The 14783-nt window shown below is 44.4% G+C and overlaps 1 protein-coding gene across 2 annotated transcripts in view; it reads left to right on the top strand.

The window, feature by feature from the left end:
• AFF2 (AF4/FMR2 family member 2) overlaps nucleotides 1-14783 on the top strand; it is a 310627-nt gene that overhangs the window by 160249 nt on the left and 135595 nt on the right. For both annotated transcript variants that reach the window (XM_035725812.1, XM_035725811.1), the window contains 2 exons: nucleotides 1988-2024; nucleotides 2390-2423. In XM_035725812.1, coding sequence (XP_035581705.1) covers nucleotides 1988-2024; nucleotides 2390-2423 — 71 coding nt within the window. The remainder of the gene's footprint in view (nucleotides 1-1987; nucleotides 2025-2389; nucleotides 2424-14783) is intronic.

Here is a 14783-nt window from a genome sequence, read left to right as displayed (position 1 = left end):
AATAAATAAAATCTTTAAAAAAAAAAAGAATACATACCTCCAATGACCCAAATTCTGTAAATAATGCAATCCTCAAATTCATTTCATAAGTCACTGCCCCAATGCCTTGAACCAACTGACTGTTGGGGTCTAAAGTCCAGAATACTTGGATGAAGGTTAAAACTTCAGGCCACCTTCCCGGGACCAGTACAGTGACTGGCTGCATGTGTCACTCTCTGACCAAGTATTTGGTCTATTTGACCGTAGAACTTGTCATTTGATTCCTAATTGTATACCAGCCCAAAAGTGCCCCATATGATTCTAATGAAGTCCCTTGTAAAAAAGAACAGATAGAAATACTGGTATATAGTGAAAGACATACAAACCCCTCATTTATTGGCATTCTGGGAAAGAAATGATGTGTTCTGGGTGGTCAAAATTCTTGGATAAACAAAGGCCCATCCTTCCATAAGCATCATGTAATGCAAAGCATTTTGAGATGTAACTAATATTTTTCCGACTTCTTATAAATATTCTACTGAACGTACTTTTGTCTTTCTTGATAACTTAGACATTATGGTGAGTACCAGTTATTGGACTATGCTGTAAATATGCCCTCGGGAACTAGTAAGATGGGTAGGAATGCCTGCCTCTCTATTAAATGGCCATAGACTCCTGTGCTTTGTAAGTTCTGACTTGGCTGTGTTATTTTCTTTGGCCCCGTGTGCTGTCGGTTTCCATGTCTCTGCGTTCCCAGTGGCTCTGGTTCTCCCAGTGGCCCCTAGGACTGTTTCCCCTTCCTCGCCATCTATGATTTGCTCAGGATTGGGAATCCAATGGCCAAGCGTGTTAGAGTTTTTCGTCAAAAGTCAATTCTCTATCAAGTGAGGGTAGAGAAGCCTTTGAGCAGCCAACTGCATGGGCTTTGTGATAGCTCTTTAGTTGAGAGACCTTTTCCATCTCTTGTGGAGTTTATGGTAGTCTTCTGGAGTGGTGATCTTGCTGGAAGTGAAGTCTCCTGGGCAAAAGAATCATGCTAAATAGATTGAAACGTTCACATTCCATTAAAGCACAGTGTTACTGTTCTTGATTACTTCTCTTAAAGTCAAATGATACTGTGATTCTAGTTTTCTTCTATAGGGGTGGCAAGACTAGGCTTCAAGACTAGATTCCTTACCGCAGTGGTGGGCATAACCAATTCTTGTATTTCCTTGAATTCATTGTCTCCCTTTCGAAGCTCTTGTCTCGCAGTCAGCACTCTCTCTTCCGTCCCCACAGTGCCGTGCACGCACTGTCCGTTGTTATAGTGCTTCTGCCTGCGAGTTTGGTCAGGATCCACACAGGTGCACCATGCTCCCGGAAAGCGCCATGTGCAGAAATCTGTGTTTCTCAACATCAGTGAATGAGTCGTGTGCAGGGTGACTTTCAAATCAATCCCTTTAAATAATGCGCTCCACTCGCATATTTCAAATGGCTTCCCATACTTCACCAAATTTGTAATGAAGTTTTAAGAACACTTGTCTTGTGAAAATGAGATCCATCTATCGAGCATGTGTCACAGTTAAGGTGGAAAATTGGAGTTGTTACTATGAAAGGGAGCAACTGAGCACATCTATTAATTACGGTCTTGTTTACACTTCTACAAAAACCAGGATCATTTGTGTTAGTTTGAACCGGGACCCCTTTCCTTCCTTAGAGACATCATTGCCTAGCTAAGTGAGAAATTAAACACTTGAATTTCACACGTGTGGGTCATTTGTTCCCATGTTGCACATGTTTCATCAGTCTGATGGAATGGCAGTTATGGTCATGTTGTGGCAGGTTTGACTCACAAATGTTTATCCTTCAAATAGAGCTAGGGACAGAAGCCAACAATGAAATTGTTAAGAGTGGCTTCCTTCTTGGCAAACACTAGGCAAGCTCTGTCTTCAACAATAACAGATACACCTTTTGTTCCATCTGTAGCATTTCACTAATATTTGTCTTTCTTGTGTGTTCTTCCTTATAGGAATCCCAACACCTGACCCCAGGATTCACCTTACAAAGTAGGTGTTTTTAAAAAATTCTACTTAGTCCAAACATTCATGTCATCTCCTCCCCTACTTTCTTCTCTTTCCTACCTAATATCATGAAAACATGAATTGACAATGGCAAAAAGTCATATTGTGATACATCTGATTGGTTCCTTTACTTTTTCATCTGTGATTTATGACAGGAGGCTATTATATATATATATGTATATGTATATGTATACACACACACACACACACACACACACACACACACACACATATATATGTGTGTATATATGTAACCGGAAGGGCTGCATCTTTGAAGACTGATTTCATTCAGAGTGATCATTTGACAGTAGAAAATGTGGGTTGTAATTGTGTGTGCCCTTTCTTTTCAGAGTGGAGTGACCCGACCAGCAGAGCTTCTACGAAGTTAGTATCGCTGGAGTCGTGAGTACTTGGGTTTTCAAAGCAGGCTTCTTCAGGGGCATTTGGCCAGGAAACAGTGCCTCGGTGCTGAGCGAATCTTGTTCTCTCTCCCGCTCCTCGAAAATAGGAACCTTGGCTCATAATAATATGGGGTTCGGTTAGAGAGGAGAATGGGATTGCCCACAACAAGCGAGTAACAGTAAAAATGAATGAGGTCACCATTGGACTCTGTAGTGAGGTAAATACAGGCTGGATTAATAATACCTGGAATATGAAAACAACTGTGATTCTTGACTAGTTGTTTGAACATTATGTAACTTCCACCACAGACCTCGTTATACACGATATTCAGACACCACTGACTGGAATGGAGAAAGGACACGTCTCAGCAGCCATGATGGGACATGAAGTGTTGAGTGGATTGTTATGGCCAGTCAGCCTGAGACCTTGCTGTTTGCAGGTCATCTGGTGACTGTATATTAAAGACAAACAAGGACAGCCGGGAAGAGATGGAATAAGAGATTACATGACATTGGGTTCAAGTTCAGAAGCCAGGGCGCCGCGATTCTCTCGGCACTGTCTTCGTCTGTTATTAATGCTGACTGAAGGAGGGGTACAGAGAAACCAATTTCCTCAGATTAACTACTGTAGATTTTGTAATATCCATTTGTCCAAGAACGTATCAAGGGAGTATTTCTCTCACAACTTCTTCCATTCCTAGTAATGGAAAATGAAAGTCGACTTTTCTATGTGAGTAATAGTCACATACTTGAAAATTTTCAAAATGAAATAATTTATGACATTCAAGTGGTCTAATGGCACACTTGAAGTGAATTGCTCACCTTTTGGAGGATCACGAATAATTGCACAGAACAACTGGGAATGACTCCCAAATAGACCATGGCTCTGAGAAAGACAATGGCATTTCCATGTTCCTGGTTCGGCTGAACAGCAAACCCCCCAGAGCCCTGACCCCATCGTCAGTCCTCTTGTTTGGTTTTCTGGCCTGATCTGTGCCTTCACATTCAAAGTTCAATTTCAGCAACCAAGAACTCTCATTTAAAGAGGTGAGAAAAAAATAAGAAAGGGGGGAAATAAAACCATAGCCCTGAATTAAGGACCAAATTATGTGGAAACATGGAAATCAAAATCGTCTTTGATAGTATTCATTTCAGCTTTTCCATTCATTGCATCTTGAATTGCCCTTCCCCTTGTGACTCCAGTAAACAATAGATCTTATTCTCGTACTTTGCCCTTCTCCCATTAAAATGTCAGTAGAACTCATATACACACCCACACGCATGCACACACTTGAGCGTTTAGGAAATCAACACAGGTTTCCAGACTTGAAAAAATATGAAAGTATTTTTCCCACTGGAAAATGATCCTACTCCTAAAGCAAGAGTATTAGGCTCCTGCTGTGAAATATGCTGATTTCCATATAGACCATAAAATTCAATATTTCAATAGTTTGTAACTAACAGAAATAAACTCGTCAATTGTGATTTATAGTTTGAGGCTGCATTTCCAGAAAATAGCCCTTTATAGCACACTGGTATATTGTGTAATTCAGTAGGACTAAGGTTCTCTATGGGAAGGGTCGATAAAACGAGAAGACACTGAGTCCATTTTATGAATGAGCTGCTCTCTGCTTACCTGCTGGATCTAAAGACCAACCATTGTCCATCAGACTTGAGCTGGAATAAGTTCCCTTCTTTATGGTAGGGTGTGGGCTTAAGACAGGACAGATAGACTTATAATAATTATTTTTATTTTTAGCTTCCAAATTATTATCCGCTTTGCCGTTACTATCACTCTCCCCTATTTTCCTACTGTGTGCTTTTCAAGCCAGCTTCTAGGATTTTCCATGTGACAGTGTAATCCTCCAGGCAGCTAAGAACATTCTGTGTGTAGACAGCCTGCTGGTGGCTCCAGTTTGGTGGGAAACAATCCCAAAGTTGGCCCCTGCTGCAGGAGAGACACGTTCCCAAGGCCGGCAAACGTCCTGGACATGCTCCTGCCACTTACTGCAGGGAGAGAGATGAGAGCCTTGCAAAGCAGAATTCCTCAATTACTGGGATACTTTATTAGTTTTCCTCATCTTGGCTTCTCTTCCCCAGTTGATGAAATGCAGATCTTCCATTTGGGCCTGGATTGTTTGTAAGGATTGCACGCACGGGCAGCAGGTTCAAAAACTGATCCAAGTGTGTCCGAATCCAAACTGGGAACCAGCCAGGCTCCCTCTGTGTTCTTGACAGCCATGCTCTCTCTGGGCCTGACCCCAACAGTCTGACTGGCTTTTGGAGAACCAGGTCTTGCCTCGCTCAGTAGATTTCACTTTTTTCTGGGATGTCCATCACGTGGTGGCATCCTCCCGGCTCTGTCTAGAACTCTCACTGCCTGTGAGGCAAGAGCATTAGACTGGGGGAGTTCCGAGACCTGAGTTTGCATCTCTCTCCCATGGTAGTTAAGAGTACTGGAGGGAAAACACTGACCTAGAATTCAGAGAATACGAGTGTAAATCATGGGGAACTTATTTTTATTTCAAAATATACAGATAGAGCCCCCTAGGGGAAATTAAGCAAATTAATGAGCTATGTGTATACACATAAATGTACACACACAAACACTTGTCAGAATTCAAATGTAAACAGCTATACTCTAAAAAAAAATGTTCTGCTCTTCAGTAATTAGACTTAACAACATAAATGTGCCTTTACCTTTAACCCTTAATAAGTTCTAGAGGAAAGAAGACCCTCCGCCTCTGTGAGTCTTGGAATAGGCCTCACCCAGGGCTTCTAAATCCAATGGAGTTTCTAGCCTCCTTCCCAAAAGAGGGTGGGGCATGGGCGTCTGAAGGTCAAATTGTATTTTTCAGGGCTCTAGGGTTGTGTATTTGTACAGTAATATCATGTCCTTTCTGCCTCTGAAATATCCATCTATTTCCATTACGAGATTCAGGGATTGAATGTACACACCAGACATTGTGTTACTTTTCTAGTTTCTTAATGAAGCCATTAAGAACTGATGGAGGAGAAAACTGAAACCAAACCCAAAGAACTTGGATTTTCTTTGTCGAGTTGGATTGCTTCATCTAGTTTATAACATCTTGTCAATTCCTTGTCAGTACAGTGGCTTTACAAAAATGCATGACCTTGTTGGTCTTTTATGAGCCGTCCTAAATAAGAACAGATAAGATGCAGTGAGTCACCTGAGAAGCAAAATCAGACAGCATCCATGTACTCAAGGGTATCCGTGTAGTCAGTCCTTGACGTCAGCTCATTTTGTGAGCACTGTTGAGAAGATGGAAGCTCCAAGTATCCAGTACCTTTGTTATACTTGGTTGTTAGCATCTGGACCCTGTCCAGTTGGAAACCCTCCAGACCCCCTTTTAATCAAGCAGCTCCTATGTTTTAAGCCATGCTCTCTCGAACGCCTGGATGGTTTCCCATAAAAGCCTAATATGAAGGCAGATGTAGCCATAATGCTGTTCTTGCCATAAAAACCAGTTCTTTCACTACGGTATTAGCTACAGGTTTTCAAACATCCTAGCCATGGACCCGGAGACTTGATGAAACGCCTTGCGGAGACAGACCAGTTGTGGCCAATCTCCATTCCCCTGTGGGTGATGGATATGTATGCCACATGAATGGATCCTTGAAGGTAGCGCTATTCAGGAGGAAAAGGAAACATTTTGGCCACGAGGGCACAGAAGGGCCGAGTTACACTGCTCCTTGGCAGGCAAGCCAGAAGGCAGGCCTCTTCCCCACCACCACGCTGCCCTTGCTCATGGGCTCCTTGTGAGTTCAGGGATTTGGAACACCCCATTTGGCATGTTGAAAGTGGAAGACTCAGACAGCTGAAGTTAGTAGGAAGGAGGCCCACAGCAAATTATACCCAAACCCGGTAAAATTGCTTTATTTTTTTAAAGATTTTATTTATTTATTTGAGAGACAGAGAGAATGAGAGAGAGAGAGCGCATGAGAGGGGGGAGGGTCAGAGGGAGAAGCAGACTCCCTGCCGAGCAGGGAGCCCGAAGTGGGACTCGATCCAGGGACTCCAAGATCATGACCTGAGCCAAAGGCGGTCGCTCAACCAACTGAGCCACCCAGGCGCCCAAAATTGCTTTAAATAAAGCATGATTTCTAAACTCTATGTGGTAGGAAGCGTTCCTTATCACAGAGACTAGAAAGACTACTAGAATGTTTTCCAGTTTATTATAACCAATAACAAGCATTACATTATTTCTCAGGTGAATTCTCAATTTTTTAACCCCCCCCAAAAAAAATAACTCTCACATTCATTACAACTCTGACCATCCCACCTAAAATTTTCTCATTGAAAATGTTTCTTTCGAGAATCTGATTTGAGATTCGAGGACTGTCAGGGCTTCTTGCAGAGCACTAACCCACATCTCTAGCAATTTCATATACTCTTCCATAAGTAGATGTTTGGTCTGCCTTTTCGATACAATTCTGGTAGTGAAGCAACTGTGTCATGAGGCAGGGGGTAGGGGGCTGTGATTTTCTTAATCGGATGAATTCTTAATCAGAATACGTGATTTGGCACTTGGAGTTTGGACATGCTATTGAGGAGTGCTATTATGCACGCCTGGCTCAACTCTCCTGAATGCCCCGGTCATCTTGACGGCTTTCCCTAGTTGTAGCCATTCTGGTTTTCAGGCCGAGACGTCTGCCAACTCTTGCTTTGTGTAGGCCCTGCCTCTCGGAGCTTGCCAACTTTTCCTAAGGACTTAATATTTTTTTGGATGTTCTCCACCACATCAGGGACAGCCACCTGGGAGCAGAGAAAACAAAATTTGGCAGCCTGTTCAAGCTGTGAATTAAAGGTAATTCACAGTTTGAAATGAATCAGCATGAGGTCCTTAAGAAGAGTAATCAGACATCAAGAGGATTTTATTTTGAGGATTGTATATTGGCTAATGTGACAACAAGCAATATTGGCATTTGGAATGTTCACATCAAGAAGCGCTGAAGCTGCTGGTGCTTGACAGGCGCCAAGACTGAAAAGTGAGGCTCCTTCGGCGGGAGGAGTGGGTTTCCACTCTCCTGACAGAAGCTCAAAACAGGGATGTTTTTGCACAGCTAGCCTAAATCTTGAAAGATCAGATCTGACTTTTGTGTTGTTCATGTACCCAAGATTCGTCTGTTTCTGGTGGATTGTGAGAATCTGTAATTAGAAGCCAACGTCTCCCTCTCTTTCTCTCAGGGAAGAGTCAAGTGTCTCTTTTTTTCCACCTGATTTGCATCCATATTTATTCATTCATTCAGGCTTCCGTTTCTTTCAGCAAAAATGCATGAAGCCCCTAGTGTGCAAAGCTCTGGGTGAAGCACTGTGGTAAATCCACATGTCCTCCCTTCCAGGAGGTCCCAGTGAAGGTTACACTCACGCTGATAACACCAATACCTCAACTAAGCCGGATCGACTGAGAGCCAACTGTGCTCTGGGCACAAGCCTTACGGGAGTCACCTCATTACATTCCACAGGGGCAGAACCCAAAACTTGGAGATATTGAGTGAGTTGCCCAAAGAGCTAGGGTACCGAAGCCAGAACAAGACAGACTTCAGAGCACATGCCCTTAACCTACACTAAAGGCATCCCACGGACACTTTCGAGATGGCCCTACTGATTTCCAGTCAGTTGTGATCTTGCCCAGGCATTAGGCCAAAGTGGACTGACCACCACTGCAGGCCAGAATGGTCACTGTCAGTTTGGGTTAGATCAGGGAAATTATTAGATCTCAAAAGTGTCATTGCGAGGCCTTGCATATGCTGCATGTGTAGACATGGGCGCTGTGTAGACAAGCACCGGTCTGTCCTCAGCTCGGGCCAGCGGCCCAATTGTGTCATTGCGCTTGTAGGATGCTTCCTTCGGCGAGGCAGAAGGATCTGTGCCTCTGAAGGACTTACACCACCGTGTCAAATCCCTGGGAGGCCGATTTCTGTGACCTGTGGTAGGAAGAGTATCTCTCTCTCCAGAAGGCTCCATTTTGCCATATTAAAGCAAACAGAAGACAGCTGATACTTAGGTGTGTTTTTATGAGAGGCTCAGCCATCGCCTTTCATGCTTACCAACTTGGTTGATAATTGAAACATTTCTATATGTCCTCCTGGCGGAATAATGTTAAAAACTATAGCCAGTGTGATCAACCAATGGCTTACTCCCCAAGTTCTCCTTGATGTTTTGAACAGTAACTGGGAGTGAAGGAAGTAATGCTGGTGGAAGGCACTGAAGTTAATAAGCAAGGGACCAAAGTGAAAACAATCGCAGTTGTACAATTGAGTATAATGTGATCACACACACACACGTGCCCATGTACCACACACTCTGTATTATAGAGTACCAGGTGCCTCTGATGCTGTCCAGTCTAATGAGATACACGCACACATATGCGTCCTCTTTTTTCTGTCACTGGATTGTAAATCGCTACAACCAGGACTACTTTCCTGTGCACCGTGATTATTTTTTTTAAGAATTCTTTTTAAAGATTTATTTATTTATTTGAGAGGAGAGAGCATGACCGCAAGTGGGGGGCAGGACAGAGGGAGAGAGAGAGAGAGAGAGAGAGAGAGAGAGAGAGAATCCCCAAGCGGACTCCCCCCTGAGTGGGGAGCCCAATGTGGGGCTCGATCCCACGACCCTGAGATCATGACCTGAGCTGAAATCGAGAGTCAGGCGCTCAACCAGCTGTGCCACCCAAGGGCCCCTGTGTTTCATTATCGTAAAGACTCTCGCAAAATGCATTAGCCTCACATGGGTATCACAGCAATCCTGTTAGACGGCCACAGGTGAAAGGAAACCAGGTTGGGCTTGGGGAAAAATACTTGCCCGACGTCCCCCAGCTAGGGTTGAGGGAGCTGGGACTGGAGGCCAGAGTTCTGCATGCCCATTAGAACATGCTGCCTTGTTCCCAGATTCCCCAGATGGCTGCAGGGCTGGAGCACGTCAACCAGAGTGCCGACCAGTCTTCCAGGTGAAGAAACGATAGCAGCAGAAACAAGCCCCTGGGTCAGTCCCAGGAATTAAAAACAAACACACAGACCAACCCAGCTGAGGCTGGAGTAGCTGAGAAGGAGTATCTGTCCTGCTTCCAAACTATTCATTCTTCTCTTCCATCCTATCAAGCATTTCACAAACGGCCAGATCATCTACCAGTGTTATGTTTAAATGGTCTGCTCTTGACACCTTCCCAGAGCTGCTAAAAGCCCTTCCATTTTACTTACGAGTGGGGAACAGTGTTGGTAGAATACTGCAGATGCTTGCACAATTCCAGCTGTAAAATCAGTTGAAAAATCTGACAAATGCCTTTCTTTGTGGTCGTGCCATCCACGTCCATAATGAGGACCCAAACAGGAGAAGGTCTCAAAGCTATTCTATCGACATCTCCAAATATGCTGCCAAGATGGGGACCCAGAGGGACAGAGGGACGGTATGCCTTGTAAATCCAAATGAACACAGTGTCTTTTCTTTGCTACCTCCCTGGGATCTTGGCACCCAGTATCCACCAGGGCAGCCCCTAATACACCGCCTGGTCCTTAGCTCAGGGGAAAGGGGATCTAGGAAGGGGTGGGGGGGGGTGGAAGGTAATGGTTTGCCCAGAAGCCAGCCTATAGTTCTGCCACCTCGGTTGCCCAGTTTCGGGACTAACCCCATTTCTGCATAGGTTGCCCACTTCTTAAAAGTCCAGACTGGTATCTTGATATTGTAGTAACACGAAGTTATTTCTAGATTTTCCAGAGAAAAATCCCCCAAAAGTCCCTTATACTCATAACATCTAGAAATTGTCTAGGATATGTGGAAGTTGAAAATGTTATTCTAGGTGTCTCCAAAATCAGTTTTGTGTATCCTGTAGTACAGCGAGAAAGGAAGCCTAGAAACTTGCATGTGAACTTGGGTCGTTCCAGCCACCACTTCCGGCCACCTTCTGTATGCCCTCGCCACCACTCCCAGGCTTGTCCTCTCCAGGTTCTCACCCCAAACAGCCACGTCCGCTGCTAGTGCCGGTGCTGGGGACCCAGCCTGCCCGGTGTCCTTTGCCCTGTGCCCCTTCTCTGCTTCAGCCACCCCACCACCCTTCATCCTACAGCGCTTTGTAAGAGTAAACCCACCTTGCGGAGAAGGAGATTTCCTCTTAGCGGTTGGATGACGTGCTCCGGATCACAGACCTAGTTAGTGACAGAGCTGGAATTTCACTCTAGGATTCTTGGATTACAAAACTCAGACTTTTAGCTCTTATACCATACCTGCCACGCTAGTATCACATTTCAGTTGAGCAATCACTAATCGTCAAGGACAAAGGCAAATAACACTGCTAATAATAATAATAATGATTTCTAGTCCCATGATGCTTTCCATTTCTACACCTGCTGTTACATTTGGTCTCTCCCCAGTCCTGGGAGCCAGGAGGTGGGGCGGCTGAGATCCCAGCTCTCTCACTCCTTGCCATGTGACTTCATGACATCACTTGGTGCTTCTCCAAGCCTTTGCTGCATCCTATATAAAGTGGAGACTCGATATTCCTCGGATTTCTTAGCGAATTGTGCTTCTGTCAGATGAGCTCATGAATGGAATTGCAGGCAGTTATTTGCATTACTTCCCTCCCCATGGTAGGAATCAGGCAAGTCACGCTCGGGGGGCTTGAGTGAGGTGCCCAGGCTTACACGAATCATAGTGTAGTGTTGCCAGGCTCAGTCCCAAGCTTCTTGAGCCCTAGTTGAGTGCTCTTTTTGCTAGTATCTGCCATTGTTTCTCAAAAGTGTTGCATCGATGTGGTTTGGAATCAAGGGATCGACGCCCAGTGCTGACAGAGAGCCTTTGACTTAGAATCAATCACTGTGTGTGCCACTCCTCTCCTAATTAGATTAGCCATGCCCAGCACATTTCTGGACGTTTCACCACATTGATGACAGTGAGTGCGTTTTCCCACCTCCTCACACCCAAGGTATCATTTATTCAGTTTAGTGATAGTTTGAGCATTTGTGGAAAAATTTGAAAACATTCCCCCCAATCGCACACATGTTATAACCTTACTGTCTTAGAGCATGCAATCTGGGGTTAGGTCCCCCCTTTATCTTCATGCTTTTTTCGGGGTGCTCTCTTACTTTGAGATCAGAGAGGACCTGAAGCCTGTGATCTGTCTTGACCTTTACTACTGGATTGAAATTCCAGGTTGCTATTGTGGTAACCGTACCTTGAAAATTAGATCTTGACGGTCACTACAAAACATTGTCAGTGACATCCTCTTAATTGAAATAATCTGCCTTGCCTTCTGCTAGAAAGAGTTTGGGGGGGGGGCGCAGAAAGATTATATCTTGACGGATTTTTTTAACATAAAAGTGGCTGTGCTTTGAAGCAAAGCTGTTTTCTGCATGAAATTTAAATCAACTTCAGCTCGATTTATACTATTCAGAGAGAACTGTGATATTCGGGGTGGCAGGAAGCCAAGATGCACAGTAAAGATGTAGAGACACTGAAAAAAGCTACTTCTGGGGGTCCATCTCGGACAAACCTCCATGGCCCTAGGGCTCCAAATGGCAGCCACTTGCAAACCACAGATTGTGGTGCCCGGGGCTCGGCGCCATAGGGAGATGCACAACAGCCCCACAACAGACTTTCAGATCAAGAGGGCAAGCAGTCCCTGATTTGCCCCGTGGCACAAAGAGCTTGAAACATATCGATGCTCCCGAGCCAGGGAAACGAAACAAGCAATCCAGGGTATCTCGCTCGTGAAGAAGATGAGGCACTGAAGTGTTTGAAATTTCAGGGATTCTCTGGATGTCCTTCCCTTTCGAATTTCCCCCAAGACAAGCACATCGTGGTGTGTCTGGCTTTATAATTAGTTGGGGGCTCTGTCTGTGGTTCCATAACAGGATTTTTTTTTTTATTCAGCTGGGCTTTTAAAAACTTCTTTTTTGACATTCTCATAACAGGATTTCAATGTGTGTTTCCTACACAACACATAGAAAATCTCTCGCGCGAACTCTCTGAAAGGAGCAATTTCAGACAGAGGTGATGCTCTCACTCTGAGAAAATTGGCATACTCATGCCCACGCAGCAGATATCAAACATTTAACCCGCTGGACGGTATCAGGTAGCTGGGAGTGAGGGATGTGGAGCAACAGAAGACCGAGGGGTAGCTCAGTCTGAAGGTCCTTGGGGGGCTGGGGACACTTGAGGGCCTCTTCATTCTGGCTTGGTCAGTCTGTGTGCCGAGGAGACTGGGACAGGGCTGAGTGGATCATGGTATTCCTCCAAACCCAAGGAATATCCAGGAAAGCCTAACCAGTAGTCCCTTCCCCTCGTGAGGACTGTCAAGCCCCCAGGTAGCACCTTTAATGGAATAGGTCCACAAGTCTGCGAGCTGTTTAAGGGGTGCTATGGATTGGCCCGCATGTTCTCGCAGCTGATACAAGACCCACTACACAGGAGGTAGCCAGCAGATGTCATCGAGTGACTGGCAGGTAAAGGATTCAGAAAGCAAGAACGATCCAGAAGGTGTCAGTTCTTTTAAATTAATATTAACATTTTGACATATTTTATTCTTCTATTCCTCAATCCACATTGAAGAGGTAGTATCATAAGAAGAAATATGAAGACACATGTGGGTGTGTCTGAATAGAGTGGAAGGCAATATAGTGTAGAGATCGAAGTGGAAAGGCCCTGGAGGCAGATTGCCTGGGTTCAAATCCCAGCTCCACCATCTTTAGTCATGTGATCTTGGGCAAGTCACTCAACCTCTCTGTTACTCAGTTGTCCTCATCTGTAGAAGGGGGATGGTAATAGCACCTACATCATAGGATTAAGTGATTGAAGTGCTTATCGTGGTGCTTGGTACATAGAAAGTTCCCGGTAGACATTAATTACGGTTATTAATTATGCTCATGATTAGTACTGTCATTATTCCTGAGTGCTCCGAGCCACGGTCATTTGCAATGTGTTCTAGTCTTTGGCTCCTCAGGGAGCCTTTCACTCAATTCCCTGAGCTGTCCCAGAGGTCCCCAGTTGGAGCAAGACCTCTCCAGAGCTAGCAAACCCAGACTATATTGAACATTTCCTCTGTTGACCCACCTACCCCAGCCACGGAGGATAAAAGTGACCAAAGGCTAAAATGTCTGGAATGCATACACTTTCGGTACTAGGCACATTCTTCTCCCTCTTGGAGCTCGTCACAGCATCTTATCACAGCCACAGTGGTACTTTTAATTCTGTGCTAGTTTTTAAAAATAAAAGGGACTCCTTAAGTGCCAGGCACTACACTGAGTGTTTATATCCACTAGCTAATTGAATAGTCACACCCCAATGAGATGGAGGCACTGCTATTATCCACATTTTACACAGGAGGAACTGAGATTCATGAATTGAAGCGAAGTTCTCACAGCCAACGACGGTGGGTCTATGTCTTGAACCTATGTCTGGCTGACTCCAAGAAGAGGCCCCCTGAACCGTGGCCTTCCTACCTACCCATGGAATCACCAATCCCAGAGTCCGCCTGAACTCGGTTGTTTGGGGCTATGGCAGTACCTACCTCCTCAGACATAACCGAGAGAACAGCAGAGGACCAGAACTTGACCAAAGACATTCTCTGCTCCTGATGCCCAGGATCGCCTCTCGCCTTTTATAAAATCGCCACTGGAGTAATTTCCTGAGTCATAATTGTGGGTTGCTTGGTTCACATATATACGAATAACTGCTTCTGAAATATTATAACAAGCACACTGGCAGTTGAATAATCAGATAGAACAGAATCCTTTTTTGAATTCCCCCCTTTCTTGCATGCATGAGGGGATTCGTCTGAATCAGAAAGCACAGGAATAAAATTTCATGGGCTAGCCCCCGCCATTCTGTGAAATAAAAACTCTATTCCCTTGCCTGGACAAATCATTCCTGATGCTGCATCTCTGCTTCTGTTTCCTTGGTCTAAAAAGACATTTCAGACTCGGCCTTTAATTATGATCAGGCTTGACTATGAATCTCTTGAGAAATAAGCTTGTTTTTGCTGGGAGGGAAGGTAAAATAACATTTAAATAGGTTTTAAAAATAAGAAAGAAATCTCAGAAGACGCACTATTATATCAAAATATATAAGCACGTAGTTGTAACAGTGACTTAGTAAACACATTGCTGAGTGAACTATGAAAAATAATCCACCGAGGTGCTATTTCCCTTACTCCTAAGTACTGAGTTAAGAGAGCATTGCCATAAAGTAGATATGCGCTGTTTAAAAATATTTGTGTGTGGGTTTTTTTGAATATCTTTTTCAGACCCAGTAGACTAATCTTTCTTCTTGCCTTGCTAGGAAAAGTACACTGTAAGGAATTTAGTTAAGTGGTATATTAAGTGAAGG

Source organism: Zalophus californianus, chromosome X, assembly GCF_009762305.2.
Source record: "Zalophus californianus isolate mZalCal1 chromosome X, mZalCal1.pri.v2, whole genome shotgun sequence".
In the NCBI taxonomy this organism is placed as follows: domain Eukaryota; kingdom Metazoa; phylum Chordata; class Mammalia; order Carnivora; family Otariidae; genus Zalophus; species Zalophus californianus.
Note: the sequence above shows the minus strand (reverse complement) of the source record. Positions and strands in the feature narration are given on the sequence as shown.